The 20,858-nt window shown below is 58.8% G+C and overlaps 1 protein-coding gene across 12 annotated transcripts; it reads left to right on the top strand.

Annotated features, from left to right (window-relative positions):
* Nucleotides 1-20,681, top strand: PEAR1 (platelet endothelial aggregation receptor 1). 12 transcript variants are annotated; one of them, XM_070268009.1, is made up of 26 exons: nucleotides 59-152; nucleotides 6,994-7,115; nucleotides 7,729-7,859; nucleotides 8,701-8,929; nucleotides 9,476-9,585; nucleotides 10,137-10,241; nucleotides 10,613-10,713; nucleotides 11,542-11,634; nucleotides 11,891-12,134; nucleotides 12,965-13,085; nucleotides 13,300-13,436; nucleotides 13,528-13,740; nucleotides 14,031-14,205; nucleotides 14,290-14,410; nucleotides 15,131-15,294; nucleotides 15,387-15,489; nucleotides 15,624-15,770; nucleotides 15,977-16,102; nucleotides 17,032-17,160; nucleotides 17,276-17,404; nucleotides 17,582-17,794; nucleotides 18,033-18,121; nucleotides 18,226-18,361; nucleotides 18,534-18,608; nucleotides 18,701-18,949; nucleotides 19,428-20,681. In XM_070268009.1, the coding sequence occupies exons 4-26, from the start codon at nucleotides 8,759-8,761 to the stop codon at nucleotides 19,577-19,579; spliced, it is 3,303 nt and encodes a 1,100-aa protein (XP_070124110.1). In that variant the 5' UTR covers nucleotides 59-152; nucleotides 6,994-7,115; nucleotides 7,729-7,859; nucleotides 8,701-8,758; the 3' UTR covers nucleotides 19,580-20,681. The 12 variants fall into 12 exon arrangements, with proteins under 12 accessions (XP_070124109.1, XP_014595425.3, XP_070124108.1 ...); XM_070268008.1 differs by lacking the exon at nucleotides 6,994-7,115 and having other exon boundaries at nucleotides 1-152; XM_014739939.3 differs by lacking the exon at nucleotides 6,994-7,115 and having other exon boundaries at nucleotides 15-152; nucleotides 18,226-18,388.
* Nucleotides 20,682-20,858: the final 177 nt, after the last annotated feature.

Below are 20,858 nucleotides of genomic sequence, written 5' to 3'. Positions count from 1 at the left end.
GCCCCTCCGCGCCCCTCCCCGCCCTGCGATCCACAGCGTTCGTCTCCCCGCCGCTCCCGCAGTCGGGCTGGGGCTCACCGCGGGGACCTCCGCCCTGTCCTCCGGGTCGACCCCCCAACCCAGGCCAACCGAGAGATAGGGTCCCGAGGCAGGTGAGTGACTGCGCGCCCCCGGTCCGCGACCACCCTGCCCCAGGGAAAGGGCGTGCAGACTCTGAGGTCCCTTCTGAACTGGAGTCCGAGCCCCCTGGGCGGGAAGTGGGGAACAAGAGAGACCCACAGAGAGAGACGTGAAGGGATGCTGGCAGTGGAGAGGGTCCGAAGGGAATTGAGGGTTGCCATCCATGATGAAACCACATGTAAATGACATGCAGATGAAGCTGCTTCCCAGCCCCTGTAGCACCGTTGAGTCCAGGGGCAGCCTCCGCCCGGCTTGCCCCGTCTCAGGGCTCAGGGAGAGAGGGTACCAGGTCCTCTACTTGGCTAAAGCGAACGTTAAGAGCACCCACATTGGAGTCAAGGCTGCTTAAGTTCGAATCTCAACCCTACCCCTCACTTAGCTGTGGGACCTTTGTCAAGAGACTTAACCTCTGTGGTTCAGTTTCTCATTTTTAAAAGGGGAAGAATAAAATAGAGTGGCTACCTGGTAGGGTGGTTGTGAGGTTGAGATGAGCAGAAACCTGTCTCCTACTGAGTACAGTGCCTGGGCAGTGTTTTTTATGGCATTGCCTGGCTCCCCACCAGGAGAAATGTTGGAGGAAGGCGTGGAGAAGGGACCCAGGTTTGCAGGCCCCTTTGCCAGTTATGAGGACTGGGGAGTTGGCAAAGGTCTCAGGCATCTGGATCCTCAGAAAGCTGGCTGGGTGATCTGGGGCGGTGCTAATGGCAGGGCTAGTTGGGGGGAGGTCTGGTGGGGGGGGGGGGTGGTTAGGCTCCAGAAGACCAAGCCCCAGCAAGGCATCCCTCACCCGCACCCCATCTCCAGCCTCCAGTACTGGATTCTCGGCTCTCCTATTCTGGCCTTTGGTGAGTGGCCTCTCCCGGGTCTGGGCTGTGACCCCAGTCCCCGGGGATGGGAACAGCTTGTGCTGGCCCGAGGTTCCCAGGCTCAGCTAGACCTCGGCTCCAGGCAGGATTGGGCAAGGGGTCAGCTCCTAACCCCAGCCTAAGCTGGGCCTAGGGGGGCAGGGAGCTGCTCTCTGAACCCCACCCCAACCCAATCTGATAGAGTACCTGTGTGTGTGCACATGTGAGCCAGGCTGTGAGGGCAGCTCTTCTGCCTCCTGTCATCTGTCCCCTGCTGCTGCTTCTTCCACTTCTGAGGTCTCCCAGTGTCTACCCATCATACTTGCCACTGCAGTTGGGGCTACCCTCCCTGCTGCCTAGGAACTGGGCTGGCCGGCCAGGCTCGCCTCTCTGTCTTCCTCTCTTCACTGGGAGGTGAAGCCGAGGGTTGGCATCTGTTTTTCCACTCCCCCCGCCATTCTCTATCAGACTTTCCCAGGAGAGGAAACTCTCTCTTCAGGCAGCCCCATCCACCAATCGGAAACCTGGATAGAGATAGAGGTCTCTGGGCTGCTGTCTGCCTCCCGACAACCCCACGCTGCAGGGGTGGGGTGGGGGTGGGAGGGCGAGGCCAGGCAGGGCCTCCACTGCTGTGCTCCCTGGTCTCTCCTCTGACTAGCCTTGGAAGCCTTGAGAAAGAGGCCCGCAGGTGCGTGCGGGGCTCTGGCGGGGTTGGGGGGGGGTGTTGGCTCCACTCCTGGCACGTAACCAGTCTGGGAGAAGCCAGCAGGAGGAGGATGAGAAGACAAGGAAGGAGAAAGACAGACAGAGATATAGAGACATGAATATCAAAACAGACAGACGCCGGCAGACACGAAAACACAGGCTGAGGCACAGAGGCTCCTGGAAACGATAAGGCCCAGAGGGAAAAATGGGCAGACAGAAAAAATAGAGCAGGGACCTAGAGAAAGAACAAGAAGAAGGTGGAGACAGGAGAGATGGAGAGTCAGAAGACCAAAGAGAAACCCTAGGGGGAGAGCACTGGTCCGAATCCCTGCTCAGCTTGGTGGCTATGTGATCTGGGGCAAATTACTTAACCTCTCTGGGATAATTCTTCATCTGCATAATGGGAGACGTAATAGCACCTACTTTATAGGATTGCTGAGAGAATTAACAGAAACGATCCAGCCCGCAGTCTACATTTAACAGGGGTGATAATTGGTATTACAGCACATGCCTGTGGGCATGTGGCACGATGGAAGTCTCCAGAGAGAACGAGCATATGGGTGGGTCCTGGGGCATGAGGCCTCCTGGGTTCCCTCTCCTGCCTCTCCCTCCCACCCAACATGGGGCATCCGGGGCCTAGTCTCTCCATTTAGGAGGAGGAGGTGTGGGGATGGCCAGTGAGGGGGTGTTGTCCCTGGACTGGAGGCTGTGTGGACACACCCCCTCCTCTCCAGGTGACTCAGCGCCTTGCACTACCATGGACTCATCCCGTAGGAACTTGGAGGCCAGCCCTGAGGAATTCCTGCCCAAGGTCAGGAGGGCAGTTCTGGGCCGCCTTTTGCTTTGTAACGTTGGAAGTTCTGTCTGGACCCCACCTTCCATCGTCTCGCCAGTGCCATGTCTTGAGGGCCCTGGAAGGAGGGCCTAGTTTTGCCGTCTGGTGAGCTGAGGAGCAGCTGCAGCCTCCAGATGTCTCTCCCTCTCCCCGATTCCCTACAAAGTAAGGTGGAGGCTGCCTGGAGTCAGGAAGGATTCCAGGGTTGACCGGTGCATCCACTCCACACATATGTGCAGTTTCTGCTGGGCGCCAGGCCCCCTGGGTGTGTGTGTGGAGGGGCTGGTCTGTGCTGGGGACGCAGGGCTGAGGAAAGCAGAGAAGTGCCCTGACCCCAAGGAGCTCCATTCCAGTGGGGAAGGCACCTTCATGAAAACATCGTAATGACCGTGGCCTGGGAGCTGTGAGGGATCCTCTGGGGGGCGGCTGGCCCACCAATGGAGGCTCAGAGAGGAGTGAGATTGGAGGAAGACCCCACCTGCTGGAGAAGGCAGACTCACAAACTGGCAGTCACAAGACGGGGTTAGTCCATCAGACTTGAGGTGCTTCAGGGCTGGGAACTTCTGGAGGGCCTGGGTTAGTCCCACATATGCCCAGAGGAGGGACATGGTGCCAAGCCTCTGGCTGGAATTTGGGGACGTGTTGGTCTCTGTGGACTGATCCAGCCTCAAGGCAGAACTGGGGGAGAAGAACAACCCAGGTCTGGGAGGGGTGCTGGGGGTGGGGAGTCCCTGTGGGGACTGTGCTAAGAGCCTGCAGGAGGGCCTAAGGGCAGAGAGGATGGGTAAGGTCTGGAGTCGCTGAGGGGGCTTCCTGGAAGAGGCTAGCTTGAAGGATGGGTAGGACCTGGGCATTCTAGGGGTGGCTATGTGGTGGGAGGTACGTGGGGGCAGTGGACTTCCACTGTGATGGGAGCACAGGGCCAGAGGCTGGACACCTGGTGGGTGTCCTTTCCTGTACTGTATTAGAGAGGGGCAGTGACCAGAGCAGAGCTGCGCTTTCTGAGAGTATCTCAGAGTGACTATGAACAGGGTGGGACAGAGAGGGAGCTGCTCCCTGGCCTGTGTCACCCCAGGGGTTACCCTCCACCCACTGCCTTGTTCTTTGAAGTAGATTCTAATCCTGCTGTGGCCTCTGAGGATCGGTCGGCCCTTGGGCAAGTCATTTTACCTGGGACCCTCCGCGGTCTTGCCCGTGAAATGCAGATAACACTCCCCAGCACCTGCAGGAGGTGGCGAGGGCCGGAAGGGCACCGGCGCCAACCTCCAAGTGGCACGTGGTGGATGTTTGGTGAATCAGAAGCCCTCCAGTTTCCCTATTTCCTGATGAGTAAACAGGTCAGGCTGAGGACCCTCCAGCTTCTGTTTCCTGAGCCACAGAGAACACAAGGCCGGCCCCTCACCCCTGCCCCCTTCCCGCCCAGCCTCTGGCGCACACGCAGGCTTCCTGTCGCTCCATCCGGCAGACATGCCTGGCGTGCCAAAGGCCTGGCTTGGCTGGATGAAGGAGGGGCTCTGTGCTTGCGTGTGCAAGTGTGTACACGTGTTCACTGAGTGGCGTAGGGGGCAGAGCCGCCTCTGTGTGGGGAGGGTGGGTAGTCTTCAGACTGGGTTCTCACTGCTGAGTGGGGAGGACTAGATGATCCTGTCTCCAGGGCAAAGATAGGTTAGGAAAGGACACAGAGAAACAGACCCAGAGACTGAAAGACAAGAGAGGAAGAGGGCAAGGCAGCCTTAGCATTAAGCTAAGACATACGGCTTGGTGAGTGGATCGTGGCTGGAGCTCAGCTTCCACTCCACACTTGAAGGTGGATTCCCTAGTGCAGTGAACATCCTGCACAACTGCGCATGGCAGCCTTGATATAGGAAAGGAAGGAGAGAGGCAGAAAGACAGAGACCAAGAAGCTGAGGGAGGAAGGAAAAAAAAGGCAGAAAGCAGAGTTTCTGACGAAGAATGAGACAAAAAGCAAAAAGAGAGAGGCAGAAGGCCTAGAATGTGGGGGATTCTGTTTCTCCATCAACACACATCCACTGAGCAGCCTCTGGTCTGAGGCTCTGTCCAGGGTAGCCCCTGGAACCAGCAGTTCCAACCCTCACTGAACCCTGGGAGATGTGGGGGGTTATTCTCCCATTCTACAGATGGGGAAATGGAGGCTCACAGGGCTCGTGTGACGTGCCTGAGGTCACATAGCCTTCAAATAACAACTTGTAAGTACTGGAACGCTTGGATTCCAAGATGGGAAGGGTAGAGACAGAGACAGAAGCAGAGAAAGAGACAGAGAGAGACAGAGAGATCCAGAGAAGAGAGGAGGGGGCGGTGGAACCAAGCAAGCAGCTGGAGTTGGTGCTCAGGCTGAGGGCTGGGGCGAGCAGAATCTGGGCGTCCTGCCTCATCAACCGCCTGTGGCTTGATGATGTACCTGGCTGGTAGCCCATTGTTCTGGGGGATCAGGTTCTTGGGGGAGCCTGGCCCCCTCCCACTCCCACTTCCTTTCTCTCTGTCAGCATCTAAGGCCCCATTCTCATTCCTGGATCATCCTGGGCGTTCTTCAGAAAAAAATAAAACTGAGAAACAGCTTTTCCTGGAATTAATACTCAAAGGGTATGACAGTGCCAAGGGGAGTGGGGATGGGGCCGTTCTGGGTGCAGGGGGAGTGGGACTGAGGATGCTGTCGTGGAGACAGCTAATGTTAATAGAGCTCTAAGCACTTTATCTGTGTGAACTCATTTGTTAATCCACACAACAACCCTACGAAGGGATCCCCATTTTGTAGATGAGGGAATGGAGAGCCGGGATTCACACGCAGGCTTGAATGGGGGTGGGAGGCGAGGCAGAGCTTAGAGGGTGTCCTTTGCTACCTCACCTCCCAGGGAAGAGAAGCTAGAACGAGCCAGTGGGGAAGTCCCTCTTGCTGTCTCACTTCCATCAGCCCCACTCTTGCTCTCTGTCTTCTATAGAAAGGATCATCTCCTGTCCCTCCAGAGGCCCCAGACTCATTTCCCTCCTCCTCCGAGGGGCTGGGGCACAGTGTGGGTAGGGGGGCTCCCCGCCAGAGGGAATGGGGCTGAGCAGAAGAGCAGGGGTGAGCTGGGTTGGGCTCTGTGTGGGCTTGGAGGCGGAGAGGGCCGGGATCCTGGGGGGCCGTGTAGGCCGGACTGGGGACTTGGGGGCCTGGCCAGGAGCCCAGCTGCTTTGCATCTCGAGGTAGAGGAGAGACGTGTCAGCTCATTCTTAACTGTAAACACATCCCGGGTTCCCACGCCTCTGATCATGTTCTTGCGGTAGCCCCCACCCCCATCCCCTTCTCCTGTCCGGCCCCCTGCCAGTCTCCCCCCCTCCCCATCACTGACGCTGTTAAAAAGAGATGCAAAGCCCCTGGGATTCCTTTTTGGGCTTGGGAAAGACTGGAACCATTGGGAGGCCTCCGCTAGCAGTCTGGGTTTGGATCCAGCTCTGATACTACTGGCTGTGTGGCCTTGGGCAGGTGACTTACCCTCTCTGTGCCTGTTTCATCATCTGTAAAAGAATAATAATACTTCCTACAATGGGTTGACTTAGCTTTAAAGGGGATCATCCATGCAAATCTCTCAGCACCCTCCCTGCCTGTCCCAACAGGGTAAAGGATATATGGGGTCACATTATTGTACTTGTGAGGGAAGATGTCTGGGTCCCTCAAACCAGAGGTGTAGTGGAGGAAGGGCGCTGAGTAGGGGAAACCGAGGGGCATCTGTATGGGAAGAAGAAGTGAGCCTACAGTGGGGGAGATCGGGGTCCCCCTCAGTGAGTGAACTGTGGGCCCCTGGGGCAGAATGGGGAGCTAGTAGTGTCTGATTTAAACCCCTTGGGGTCACTGGATTCACATGGGGCCCAGGGTGGCTGGGTCTGGAGGTGTAGGGGGAGGATGGACCCAGGCCTTAGGTCCCTAGCTCCCCAGGGACAAAGGCTCTGCTGGGAACAGGCTCGGGGCCCAGGCTGGGGCTCTGGGCTCCTGGTCTGGCCTGTGTTCCGTCCTCAGGGACTAAGGCTGGTCAGGCCAAACCCTTCCCCTCCCTGCCAGGATTCCCATCCCATCTCTCCCCTCCCTGCGGACCACCCACTGGTCTCACTTCCAGCCCCACCACTGGCTTGCTGAGGCCTCCTCTGCACTCAGTCCTACTCTGAGGCCCTCTGGGAAAACAGAACCTCCCCATCCTTCCAGCCAGCTGACCTCTGGTTGTTAGAGTCACACCCCTGGGATTGGGGTCAAGCCCTCGTCATGCTCCCCTGCCCACCTCCAGGTCCCTCTCAAAGCCGGCAGGTGAACCATTTCCTCTAGAAGTTGGTTGGGAGGAGGTGGCTGCTGTTGGGCGCTATGTGAATGGGAGGAAGGACTTTCTTTGGGCTGGCAGCCCAACCTACACGACCCCTCCTCTCTGTGCCTCAACTCAGGTCCTTCCTGCTGCGGCTTTCGTCCACCTTGCTGCGGCCTCCAGCTCTGGGGATGGATCCAGGCCCGGGGGCAGCCTGGGGGTCCCTGTGTGGCTGGAGATGAGGCTTACCCAGGGACAAGGGTGATGATCTTGGATCCAGACAGACGGCTCCAATTCGAGGACAGGGGCCCCATGCCAGGGCCACAGCTGGGGTCCAGGCAGAGGGGGGTGTGGAGACGACTGAGGGATGAAGAGGGGGAGATGTGTGGAGGGCGCAGGGTCTAGCCCGTGGCCCTGGCTGCCAAGCATACTCAAGGGAGAGGTGGGGAGAAGGTCAGCTGGGAGCAGACAGGGCGAGCCCTGGAGGTGGGCACTGGGCCTGGAAGGTGGCAGGGGCGGAGGGGATAGTTTGGGGACACTGGGAGAAGGAGCCAACTGTGTTTGGGAGGGGGATGGGGGGGCGTTGGGGATGCTCTGGGGGTGGTGTAGTGGGACAGACTGTGGGATCATCTGAAGGACCCTCCTGACTGTGGCCTGGCTTCCTAAGGACAGGCTGAGTCTCCCCCTCATCCCTTCAGAGTGGGCCACGGTGCTCAGCTCAGGAGACAAGCCACTGGAAAGAGGCTTCTGGCCCTGCTGCCCGAATCCGATCTTCTGAGCTTAGGGTGGTGGGAGGACGGAGCCTGTGAGCATGCTCCCTGCTGCCCTCCCCTACATACACACCTTCTAGCCGGGCTCTGTTTCCTGTTTTCAGGCTCCACATCCTGAGCGCTGGGATCCCCCAGGACACTCTCTGGCTCCCCCAAGGCCCCAGGCCCCAGGGCCACGTTGCCCTGCCCCTGGCTCACCTGAGTTTCTCAGGCCCCAGGATGCCGGAGAAGCCTGGTGAGTTCCTTGGGGACTGAGGATGGATGGGAGGAACACAAAGAAGACTAGAGGTCGGGATTTGCCCTGGGGAGCCATGATGGGGCAACCAGCCAGGGTGAGGAGAGGCATTGCCGCTCTGCACAACTGGAGGGCGGTGGGCAGAAGTTTGCACTGAGAGGGAGGTAACCTGGAGAGGAGAGGTGGGCCAGCCCTAACCGCTGGAAGGATTCCTGGGAGGGAGGCCGTAGCCAGTGAGATGGGGTTAAGTTAGGGAGCGTCTCTCTCGAGCGCTGCCCTGATTGGAGCTGAGAGTGGCTGTGGGGACCCTGGGAGTGTGTGGGTGGGGGGCATGGGGTGGGGCCAGGCAGCAGGCATTCCAGAGATACTCAGGAGGGGTGAGGGGCCAGCAACCGCGACCTTTGTCTCTTCCCGGGAAAAAATTATAAGCAGATGTGGTCGCCTCAAGGAGGCGTAGAGCAGGGAGCCAGGGTAGTCTTAGGAGCGCTGAACACAGAATCTGAAACCCGCCGCGGGGGCGGCAGCTCAGCCCCTCCTGAGCTCAGGAGCGAGAACAGACTCAGCTGAGGTCCTGACCCACTTCCCACCCACTGGGCGAGGCCAGGGGTGGAAGAGATGGAGAGGAGTCCGTTTCCAGATGGCTGCTGGGGTGGTCAGAGGGAGGTGGGGGCTTCTCCTGAAGTCTGAGGCCAGGTTGGGGACCTTGGGTGACAGCACCTAGAGTTGGGTACAGTGGTGTGCTGGCAAGTGTTTAACAACTGGCTTGGATGGGGTTGGGGGGCTGGTTTGTGGTGGTTGCTGATTTCTGTGGTGTAAATAATCCCCCATCTCCAATTTCAAGGTACTAATGTGGCGTTACTGAACGAGGAGTTGGGAAGAGATGTGAACAGTTGGCTCTTATGAGTCCGTATGAGCGGGTACCAGCACACCAGTGGTTGGGAGGGGCCTCCTTCAAGGTCACCTGGACCCAGCCCTACTTCCGCCTCCTACAGCAGGAAGCCCCCAGCTGCCTCAGGGTGGTTTTGGCCTCTACCTGCATACATCCAGTGACGGGGAGTTCACCACTTGAGGTAGCTGATTCCATTACTGAACTGCTTTGACTGCTGGAAAGTTTTTCCTCCAACTGAACCCAAGTCGGCTTCTCTTATAACTTCCCCTCGGTGGCTCCAGTTTCAGAGCTTGGTACAAATATCAAAGTGCCCTGGGTAGGGGCTGGGCTGCGGGTTGGGGATTCTAGAACAGTGGTATGTGGGCGAATGGTGCTGGGGGCTGCAGAAGGAATAAGGGGCAGTCTGCCAATGGGGGTCGGGGAGCAGAGCAGAGGAGGAGCTATGGTACTTGGGTGGGTACTTGGGTACTTGAACGGTGAGTACTCAAGGTGAGGAATGGAGGGACGACGGCTGGGCAGAGGAGACAGTGTGAGAGAGGCTCAAAGGCGTGGCAGTGCACCACCTAGTCAGGAATGAGACCCGGGGGCTGGAACCCAGGGGGCCTGGGGCCAGAGGACAAGAGGCAGCAGCCTCATCTCTTCTGCCACCACTGCTCAGGTCTCTGCAGACACTGGGTTCTCCAGGTTTGTGACTGCAGTGTCCCTCACCTGCCTGGCCCTGCCACAGGCCTCTGCAATGTCACCACCTCTGCACTCCCTTCTTCTCCTGGCACTGGGCCTGGGGCTGGCTGGAACCCTCAACCCCAATGACCCCAACACCTGCAGCTTCTGGGAAAGGTGAGAGGGGCCCCTGCCGTGCGTCGAGGGCACCAAGCCCCAGCCCCCCATTTCCCCTGCTGGGGATCCTCTTCCTGTTCCTTCCCTTGCCTCCCTCCCTCTCTCCAGCCCTCATCTCCTTCCTGTCTCTGCTTCTGCTCTCTCTACTCCCCGCGATGGGCTGCTTCTGACTCCGTCTCCATCTCTGACCTTGTCTCAGTCTCCATCCTGGCTCTGACCTTGTCCTTTCTTTATCTCCCTCCCTTGGTCGCTGTGGGAGGCGGCTGCAGGACAGAGGCGGAGGGAAAAATGGAAGGCTCTGGTCCTATAGGGTGAAAACAGGGTTTTGTTGAGGGGTGTCTCAGGAACATTCCAATTCTGGGAAGATCCCTCCAGACTTCAGAGATGGAGCAGAATGGGGGGTCCATCCTAGGCTTGAGGGAGCAAGCCCAAATGTAGGGATGGCGGTTCCCCACTGTGGCCAAGACCTCATGTTCCTGTTTCCCATGGTACCCTGTGCCACCTCAGGCCTCTCCCCACCCTGAGCCCCTGGCCCTTCCCCTGTCTTGCAGCTATACCACCACCACCAAGGAGTCCCACACTCGCCCCTTCAGCCTGCTCCCCTCGGAGCCCTGCGACCGGCCCTGGGAGAGCCCCCACACCTGCCCCCGGCCCACGTGAGTGCCCCATCCCCCTCCATGGGCACCTGGGCTGCCTGAGTAGCTGCCTTGGCCTGGCCCCTGGCCCTCCACTCCCCCATTCTCTCCTCAGGACATTTCAAGTTTAGAGGAAGCATCTGGCCTCCATGCACTCAAGGCGAGGTGTGGGGGTTTGTGTGGAGGGTGTGTGTTTGGGGCGTGCCTGCATCACGTACGGTGTGTGTGTGTGGTTAAGTAAGGGCCAAGGAGGGGATGCTCTTTCTATGCTCCCCCAGCCCAGAGCATTGGACATGCCCCCAGGCCTCTCCGAGTGCTGCACTGTAGTGAGGGTAGTAGTGCGGGACACCGTAGACAGGGACAGCTGGAGCCACCTTCCGGGTCTTCCCCAGGGTTGTCTACAGGACTGTGTACCGCCAGGTGGTGAAGACGGACCACCGCAGGCGCCTGCAGTGCTGCCGGGGCTTCTACGAGAGCAGCGGGGCCTGTGTCCGTGAGTCCTGGGTAGGGCCAGGGAGGGGACGGGGTGGAGCCATGGAACGCAGTGGCCTAGTCCACCCTCCTATTTGTTCCCTGCCCCCCAGGGTAGGGCTACCCCTCTGCCCCTTGGGTTTTCTCCCCCTTCTCTCGCTCCACCTGGCTTTATCCCTGGGTCCTGATGAGTATTTCCCTCTCAGCTGCCACTTCATACCTCTGTCTCTGGCTGCTCCCATGGTTCTCTCATCCCCTCTCTCCATGTCCCTCAGCAGTCTCTGTCTTTGAAGCTCCATCTGTCCGGAGCTCTCTTTCTTCTCTGGGCTGCCTGTGTCTCTCTCACTGTGTGTCTGGGGCCTTGGTGTCTGGGTCCATCTCCATCTCTTCCTCTCCCTGTCTCTGACTTGTCGCTGTCCAGTCTCCTGCCCCCTGCCCCCCAGCATCCTGAAACCCCCAGACTGGAGCCTACTCTGCCTTTCTCCCCTTCCCTCAGTGCCGGCCCGTCGCCTGAGACTCCTGCCCTGCCTGACCACCCCCTAGACTTCTACCCTCTTCCTGGACAGCATCCATATGTAGGTCTTCCAGAGAACCCCCCTCCCCATTCTCCCAACAAGGTGCTTGGAGAACTTCACAGAAAGGGGCTGGGAAGCCCAGAATCCTGAGATCTTGTTAAGTCCTGACCTGAGCTGCTGCCCCTCAGTCTTTCTGCATCTCAGAGGCAGAATTCATGCTTGGAGAACTCCTGGTCTTGGGTGTGGAAGGAAGATGGGATTAGGCTTCAGAGGACAAAAGGTGGGTGGGGACAGGAGTGGAAGCATCTTCTCACGCCCCCCCATCTCTGCCCCAGCGCTCTGTGCCCAGGAGTGTGTCCATGGCCGCTGCGTGGCACCCAATCAGTGCCAGTGTGTGCAAGACTGGCGGGGCGATGACTGCTCCAGTGGTGAGTGGCTGGTGGCTTCAGGGACACGGGACCCTTGGGCAACCCTCCCTACCAGGGCAAAGGTACTTAGGACCCCAGGGCAATTACCCCCCAGAGCCCCATTGCAGCGAGCTGCCCTTTCCGGAGATGTGGTACATCGGATGCGCCAAGCTGGGCATGGGCATGTGTGTGGGGGCTGGGAGATAGACGGGGACTAACTGGAGACTAGAAGGGGCAAGAGCCCTGCTGACCCCCTTCCACCCTCCTCATCCCACAGCATGTGCCCCAGGAATGTGGGGGCCACAGTGTGACATGCCCTGCAGCTGCGGCAACAGCAGCTCCTGTGACCCCAAGAGTGGGGCATGTTCCTGCCCCTCTGGCCTGCAGCCCCCGCACTGCCTTCAGCCCTGCTCCCCTGGCCGCTATGGTCCTGCCTGCCAGTTCAGCTGCCAGTGCCACGGGGCACCCTGTGACCCCCACACTGGAGCCTGCTTCTGCCCCCCAGAGAGAACTGGGCCCAGGTGCGTAATGGGGGGGGGGGGGAAACGATAATGGGGCCACAGATACAGGACCACATGGGCATACATGGAGTTACGAGGGTACTCAGACAGGATCCCAAATGTGGGGATGGAGTCGAGAGGCCAAGATCCTAGTCCCAGCCCTGCCACTCACTAGTTGAGCGACTGAGAAAATCGTTGACTCTTCACACGCTTGTTTCCTGTCTTTAAAATGGGAACAGTATTGTCACCTAGAAGGGCTGCTGCGAAGAGAACATGAGCTAGTGTGTGTGAAAGCACGTTGTCCAGTGGGGCTGAGACACGCACCCAGAGAACCCTGCTGTCAGGCAGGGTGAAGGGCGGGCTGGACAGTCACAGGAGGGAGAGGGGGCACCCAGGTGGAGAGCAAGGGCCCAGCTTCCCGGAGGAGCTTGGGAGTTGAGCCCTGCAGGACACAAAAATTATGGCAGACAGAGGCATTCTCCTAGAGGGAACAGCACGGGCACATGAGGAGGTGGAGAATGTGGAGGTGGAGTGGAGGGCATGTGGGGAGCAGACCTGCCACCCATGGCTCTTCACTACCCTACCTGGTGGAGCTGGGTGTCCCTGCCATTTCCAGTTCTGGACACCTTTGCTTTTTGACTCCAGCAGTGCCCAACAGGGAAGAGGGGTGGGGCTCAAAGGGCAGGTGTGAGGAGTCCCCTGCATGGTCAGTTAGCCCTTGGAGGCAGAGCCCTTGGAGGCAGTTAGCCCTTGGAGGCAGAGCCCTTGGAGGCAGTTAGCCCTTGGAGGCAGAGCCCTTGGAGGAGGCAGGTGCTCCTCATTTACCCACTCATGGCCGCTCTGCCCAGCAGCTGTGAGGTATCCTGTCACCAGGGCACTGTTGGCTTCTCCTGCCCCAGCACCCATCCTTGCCACAACGGGGGTGTCTTCCAGGCCTCCCAGCGCTCCTGCAGCTGCCCGCCTGGCTGGATGGTATGAAGGGGGTGCCTCTGGTATACTCTGGGAGTCTGGGGAGAATTCTGTGAATGGTTCTCAACAGGGCGTCCTCGAGGATGTGCATGAGTGGGGTGGGCTCTGTGGGCCCTGGAGAGGTTTGAGGGCTCCAGGTATGGGGGTATCAAGGGATCCTGTAGCCATGGGGAGGAGGCTGGGCACCTAGAGCTCTGGCAACCTCTCACCTCCACAGGGCACCATCTGCTCTCTGCCCTGCCGGGAGGGCTTCCATGGACCCAACTGCTCCCAGGAATGTCGCTGTCATAATGGCGGCCTCTGCGACCGATTCACTGGGCAGTGTCGCTGCGCTCCCGGCTACACGGGGGATCGGTGAGTGACGTGGGCTAGGGCGAGCGGAGGAGTGGCGGGGGCGGGCCAGGAGGAGGTGGGCGCGGCCGGGCTCACTCAGCTAGGCGCCCAGGTGCCGTGAGGAGTGCCCCGTGGGCCGCTTCGGGCAGGACTGTGCCGAGACGTGCGACTGCGCCCCGGGCGCCCGCTGCTTCCCGGCCAACGGCGCGTGCCTCTGCGAACACGGCTTCACCGGGGACCGCTGCGCTGAGCGCCTCTGCCCCGACGGCCTCTACGGCCTCAGCTGCCAGGTGCCCTGCACCTGCGACCCGGAGCACAGCCTCAGGTGGGCCGCGGGACACTGTGGTCAAGGGGTTAAGAGGCCAGTGCCCTTCGGTACTGAAGCCGCCAGAGTCACGAAAAGCGTCAGGGCATATCCAAGGGCGGGACAGATGTCAAGGAAGGGAAAAGGGCGGGGCCTCAGGGGCGGGGCCTCGGTGCGCTCTCCGCACAGCGCCGAGCCTGCCTGCTGACCCCTCACTGGGCGATGCCCGACTCCCACCCCACGTCGGGGTCGGGGAGGTCGGCCTTTGCCCCCTGGCTCAGACCGCGCGGCGCCCCCGTCTCCGCCTGCAGCTGCCACCCGATGAGCGGGGAGTGCTCGTGCCTGCCGGGCTGGGCGGGTCTCCACTGCAATGAGAGCTGCCCGCAGGACACGCACGGGCCGGGCTGCCAGGAGCACTGCCTCTGCCTGCACGGCGGCGTCTGCCAGCCCGACAGCGGCCTCTGCCGGTGCGCGCCAGGCTACACGGTGAGGCGCGCCCCGCCGCGAGGAAGGGGGAAGAGGCCGAAGAGCCGGCCCGCCCTGCTCATTAGTCCGCCCACCCCCATTCAGGGCCCGCACTGCGCTAGCCTCTGTCCCCCGGACACGTATGGAGTCAACTGCTCCGTACGCTGCTCTTGCGAAAACGCCATCGCCTGCTCGCCGATCGACGGCACTTGTGTCTGCAAGGAAGGTAATGGGGTGGGGTCTCCGGGAGGGGCGATTGGGGGGGCGGGGCCGCGGTTAGAAAGGAAAGTCCAAGGGGAAAGGCTGCAGGGTAAGGGCGGAGCCACTGGGCAACAGCTGGAGGGTGGGAAAGCAGCCAGGCTCCTTCCTTCCTGGAATATCCATTTTGCTTTTCTTCAACCACAAAACTCCTACTTGTCCTTAAAGGCCCAGGCCAGAAGGCACCTCTTCGGTGAACATTTCTCACTTTCAGTCATACAGAACCAAACAACAGCCATGCCACGAAGGACACCCAAGATCTACCAGAGGTGGCACTGTTGGCAGCCTTTCGGCTGGGTTCTGATACCCCGTTTGGCCAGCTCTCTGTTATATCTAGCAACCTTCCAGTCTGCAGCCCCCACTTCTCCCTTTTGCCTTCCACATGGTCTGGATGACTCATTTAGTTACCTGTCGGGGACTCTCTCAGCATTTGGGTCTGCTGCTCCCCTTCATTTTGCACAAGAGGCACACAAGACCCAGACCCAGAAGTGGTGGTGTGTCACCAGCAGTCACTTAGCCTTCTATGCAACACCTAACAGTTTACATGCTTATCTCTTGTATGGAGCCATGAGCAACCTACTCCCACCCGCAGCTCAAAGTACAGAGCTCGGCACAGTGAATGCCCACTGTGTGCTTGCTCAGGAGGGGAGCTGGGTCCCCATACCTATGTGCAAGGCCCCTCTTCCAGGTTGGCAGCGTGGTAACTGCTCTGTGCCCTGCCTGCCTGGAACCTGGGGTTTTGGTTGCAATGCCAGCTGCCAGTGTGCCCATGAAGCAGCCTGCAGCCCCCAAACTGGAGCCTGTACCTGCACCCCTGGATGGCATGGGGTTCACTGCCAGCTCCCCTGCCCGGTAATTGCCCAACAGCCTGCCTGCCTGGGGGAGGGGAGGGCAAAGCACCCCCCAATAGACTGGCCTGCCCTACCCTCCACTCCCTCTCCAAGAAGGGGCAGTTTGGTGAAGGCTGTGCCAGTCGCTGTGACTGTGACCACTCTGATGGCTGCGACCCTGTTCATGGGCACTGCCAGTGCCAGGCTGGCTGGACAGGTGAGCATTCTGGGTGTCCAGGCTGCAGGCCTACTGGGGAGTTGGGGGATGCATACTACCAGACATATGTCCAGAAGAACCCCTGTGGAAGGAGGGGGCCAAGGTCAGGCTCACTCTACCCCCCGCGTTCGCAGGAGCCCGCTGCCACCTGCCCTGCCCTGCGGGCTTCTGGGGGGTCAACTGTAGCAACACCTGCACCTGCAAGAATGGGGGCACCTGCATCCCTGAGAATGGCAATTGTGTGTGTGCACCCGGATTCCGAGGCCCCTCCTGCCAGAGACGTGAGGCTCCCTCCCCTCCCCCCGCCTGCCAGCTGTAGGGTGCAGTGTCAGATGCCAGCGCCCCCACTCTCCCCTCTTGGTCTCCTCCCCTGTCTCCAATCTTTGGGCCAATTACTGCAGTGGGAAGGATGGAGGGAGACAGTGGGGTCAAGGACTGACTGAGGGTTGGCTCCTGCCCCCAGTCACCACAAACCCCTTTCCCCCAGCCTGTCAGCCCGGCCGCTATGGCAAACGCTGTGTGCCCTGCAAGTGTGCGAACCACTCCTCCTGCCACCCCTCGGATGGGACCTGCTACTGCCTTGCTGGCTGGACGGGCCCTGACTGCTCCCAGCGTACGTGGTGGCTTGTGTGTCTGAGCACATGTGCATGTCGAGAGGGTGGGCTGAGGACCCGAGGCTCCTGTCCCCCTGCTCCCGGGTATAAAAGCCTCTGGACCTGCCTCGAATCAGTCACTTATACAAACAATATAAACGAATATTTATTTATTGGGCATCACCTACATGCTGGGTACTGTTCTAGGTGCTGAGCATGCAACAAGGAACAGGTCAGGGAAAAATATCCCTGCCTTCTGCATGGGAGCCTGGGAAGAGCAGTATTTGTACGTGGTGGGGAGTGGGAGGGAAACCATAGCTCAGCTTTGGATATGTTCTTTTTTTTTTTCTTTGGCATTTTTCAATTTATTTTTATTTATTTATACATGGCTGCTTTCCCACTTAAATATATGAAGAACATCATGGAAAAGAGCAGTCAAAAAACTGAGTAAAATAAATTTTGAAAAGGGGAAATGAGAAGCTGTCACTATGAGACAGGCTGGATATAAGCTCATCGGCAGGCGAGGTAGAGGGATGGGATCTTGGCAAAGAGTTTTTCCATAGAATTTGGTAACACCTACTATTAGATTATTTGCTAGTGTCTCCGATACACAAAAATTATGCCTTAAATAGAAGGGACACTTCTTTCTTATGTTTAAAAAAAGTCCAGAGCTAAGCAATGCTGGGTGCTGGAAGCCTTTGGTTTCCGGGCCTGGTCACATTATTTCAAAATGGCTATTGGGTAGTCAAGTGCAGATGCTGAGGAGGCAGCCGGGCACATGGGGCTGGACATGAGCATCTGTGAATCATCAGTGTGCAGAAACATTCAAAGCCTTGGTGTCCCTGGGGAGACCAAAGCTGAGCAGAAGATTTTCGTGATGCTAGGGGCTGAGAATTCATCCAAGAGGGGCTTGCCCTCCCCTGCCAGACATACACCTTGTCTCCTGCAGCATGCCCTCTAGGACACTGGGGAGCCAACTGTGCCCAGCCCTGCCAGTGTCGCCATGGTGGGACCTGCCACCCCCAGGATGGGAGCTGTTTCTGCCCCCCAGGCTGGACTGGACACCTTTGCTTGGAAGGTACCAACAGAAGAGGAACTCCATGCCCCTGTCCCCAAGTGAGCCCTAGTTTGTGGAGCAGACTGCAGTTTCCTTGCCCCTCTGATCCCCGCCTGCCTCCTTGCCTCTCTCCTAGGCTGTTCTCCAGGGACATTTGGTGCCAACTGCTCCCAAGCATGCCAGTGTGGTTCTGGAGAGAGGTGCCACCCGGAGACTGGGGCCTGTGTGTGTCCCCCAGGGCACAGTGGTGCCCCCTGCAGGATTGGTGAGTTCTCCTCCAGGCCCCAGGGAACCAGGACACAGATAACTGCCCGGGTGTCCACCAGGACCTCGAGCCCTCATACCACCCTGCCTTCCCTACGGGGGCCTCTCCCATGCATGCACCTCAAGCTCTCCAGCAGAGCCAGGACGCTGTCCTGAGTGACCGCCCCATCCCACGTAGGAAGCCAGGAGACCTTCACCATAATGCCTACCTCTCCAGTGGCCTATAACTCGCTGGGGGCAGTGATTGGCATTGCAGTGCTGGGGTCCCTGGTGGTGGCCCTGGTGGCACTGTTCATTGGCTACCGCCATTGGCAAAAAGGCAAGGAACACCAACACCTGGCAGTGGCCTACAGCAGTGGGCGACTGGATGGCTCCGAGTACGTCATGCCAGGTGAGCTGGCCTGGGGGTGGGGGACACACATGACTGGCTGGCTCATAGGCTGAGGGTGGGTGGGGTGTGGGGGCTCCTGCGTCCCCTCCTGGACCCAGGAGATGGGAAGTGGAGAGTTAGAGGGAGGAAGGGAGGCCAGAGAGGCATATTACTGATCTCCTGGGACAGAACAACTCTCTTGGGCCTGGGCCTGTCTCTGAGCTGGCAGGTCATGCTGCACCTGTGTCTGTTCATGCAGATATCCCTCCGAGCTACAGTCACTACTACTCCAACCCCAGCTATCACACCCTGTCACAGTGCTCACCTAACCCCCCGCCCCCGAACAAGGTCAGTGCTGGGGGAAGGGACGCAGAGGGAGGAGTGCAGACCTGGTTCTTTGGAAAGCTCTATCCTTGGATGTTTCTCTCCCTACTCTACCCCTCCCCTATCAGGTTCCAGGCGGTCAGCTCTTTGCCAGCCTCCAGGCCCCTGAGCGGCCAGGTGGAGCCCATGGGCATGACAACCACGCCACCCTGCCTGCTGACTGGAAGCACCGCCGGGAGCCCCCTCCAGGGTCTCTGGACAGGGGTAGGAGGCTGGAGGCCAAGGCCTCTGGTGAGGGTAGACGTGTGCAGCCCAGCATGCTGCTCTATCTGAGTGTGTGTGTCTGCAGAAGGGGGTTCTGGGCCCAAGTTCCAGAGGAGGCGGGAGCCAGGGAGGGGACCTGGGGTTGGATTGCACGTTGCCTCCTCTTCCCCAGGTAGCAGCTGCCTAGACCGAAGCTACAGCTGTAGCTACAGCAACAGCAATGGCCCAGGCCCGTTCTACAGTAAAGGTATGGGCACAGCGGGAAGCAAGGGAGGGGGCTGAACTTGGGTTTAGGAGCCAGTGGCTCCACTGAGCTTGACTTCTTTCCCCTATCCTTAGGGCCCATCTCTGAAGAGGGGCTGGGGGCCAGCATGGCATCCTTGAGCAGTGAAAACCCCTATGCCACCATCCGGGACCTGCCCAGCCTGCTAGGGAGCCCCCGGGAGAGCAGCTATGTGGAGATGAAAGGCCCTCCCTCAGGATCCCCCCCCAGGAAGCTTCCTCAGCTCCGAAACAGCCAGAGGCAGCGACACACCCAGCCACAAAGAGACAGTGGCACCTATGAGCAGCCCAGCCCTCTGACCCATGGTGAGCCCTCCTTCTCCGCTGGGGCAGGGACTAGAGAGAACGGGGACAAGGGAGGTAGAAAGAGAGAAGGGATGCAGAGAGAGAATACAGAGGCGGCATCATGTGGCAGCAAGAGCAAGGCCTTTGGGGTCAGACTTGTGCCATCCCTGGCATGATGTCTGGAAAGTCACATTGCCTCTTAGAGCCTGTGAGTGGTGGTGCCTACCTCTCAGGGCTGAGGATTTGAAATGGTGGTTGTACAGCGGCTGAGTTGTGGAGTTGGTACCCAGAAAAGTGGAGAACAAGGCAGGTGACAAAGTGTCCTCCTATCCTGTGAGGTGGGCAGGTCCAGGTGGCCTCCCCCACTGGAGCTGAGGAGCTGCACACACTGGCCTCTAGCCAGGCACCATCTTTGGGCAGAAGAAGCTGGAGATGGCAGGAGAGTGGGGAGAAGGGGAGGAGTCACCTTCCCCTCATCCTGTCCCCTCTCTGTCTCCAGATCGAGACTCTGTGGGCTCCCAGCCTCCCCTGCCTCCAGGCCTGCCCCCTGGCCACTACGACTCACCCAAGAACAGCCACATCCCTGGACACTATGACTTGCCTCCAGTACGGCATCCTCCATCACCCCCACTTCGGCGCCAGGACCGTTGAGGGGTCAAGATGGTGTACAGAAGCCAGCACACCTATTCTTTGCTGCCCACGGCTGGGGACAGAGCCCCCTGTACCCTGCCAGGAGCAGGGAGAGGATGGGCAGGCCGTAGACATGAACATGTTTCATAGAGGAAGTGAATGGAAAGGGCATGGGAGCCTGGCTCCCAAGTTCCATCAAGAGAGACACTGGTAATCAGGAAGTCTGTGTTCCCTGTCCCCAAGACACTGCTCCCCAAGGTCCCAGGGCCCTGTGTATATAAACTAGTGGGCTGAATGGTGCTGGGTAACTCTGATTTCAGATTGATGTAAAAAATGTATATGGGGTACATTTTGTGTGCACTCACAGGCTGGGCCCTGTGTGTGAGTGTGTGTGTGTGTGTGTGTGGGTGGGTGGGTGGGTGGGTGTGCGCGCGCCTGCGTGCATGTGAGTGATTTCAGAGGAGTACCAGGCACAGGTCCTGTCCTAGGGCACTCACCATTAGTTGAGAGACAGCCCAAACCCAGTTAACTCTAGCAATGGCCTAACTGGCCTCCCCGCATTCCCTTGGTACCCTTCCAACAAACGGCTCAAAACACAAGCTGGTCAGGTTACCCCTGCCTGAAAGTCTTCATGGGTGCTCCATTGTTCTTGGGCCAGAGTCAAAACTGTCGAAGGCCTTAAAGGCTCTGCTGGCCTGGCCTGTCTCTTCAGCCTCACTTTGAACTGTGTTCCCTGTTACTCCACTCCCGTCACAATGGCCTCTAGGTCCTGTTAGCCATGCTTCTTCCTATCGCGGGGACTTTGCACATCTGGAATGCTCTTCCTCCTCCACTCACCTGTTAAGGCCTACTTATCCTCCACATCCCCTCCTCAGGGAGGCACCTCTCTTTCATAGCGCTGATCCCAACTGTGTTCACTCACCAGATACCTGCGGAAGGCCTCAGGGTGCCAGGCGCCCCTGTAACATGTTGTTTCTGGATGTGATTCTTTGATTAATCTCTGCCACTACCCCCCAACCCCCACAGACTGTAAGTTCCCTGAAGGCAAGAGTCCTGTGTTTATGCTCAACATTGGTTCCCTTTGGCACATAGTAGAACTCAATAAATGTTCCTAAAAAGCTGAGTGGCCGAGTGAATTAAAAGTACCAGCAGTAAGTGCTGGCAAGTACTCAGATGGGCAAGTTGTGTGCTCTGAGAACTAATAGACTTTATCAGTGGAAGCCTTCCCCAAAGGGTGGCTTTTTTTTTTTTTTGAGGAAGATTAGCCCTGAGCTACTACTGCCAATCCTCTTCTTTTTGC

This window comes from Equus caballus, chromosome 5 (genome assembly GCF_041296265.1).
Source record: "Equus caballus isolate H_3958 breed thoroughbred chromosome 5, TB-T2T, whole genome shotgun sequence".
Taxonomy (NCBI): Eukaryota; Metazoa; Chordata; class Mammalia; order Perissodactyla; family Equidae; genus Equus; species Equus caballus.
This window is presented reverse-complemented; position numbering and strand designations above follow the sequence as displayed.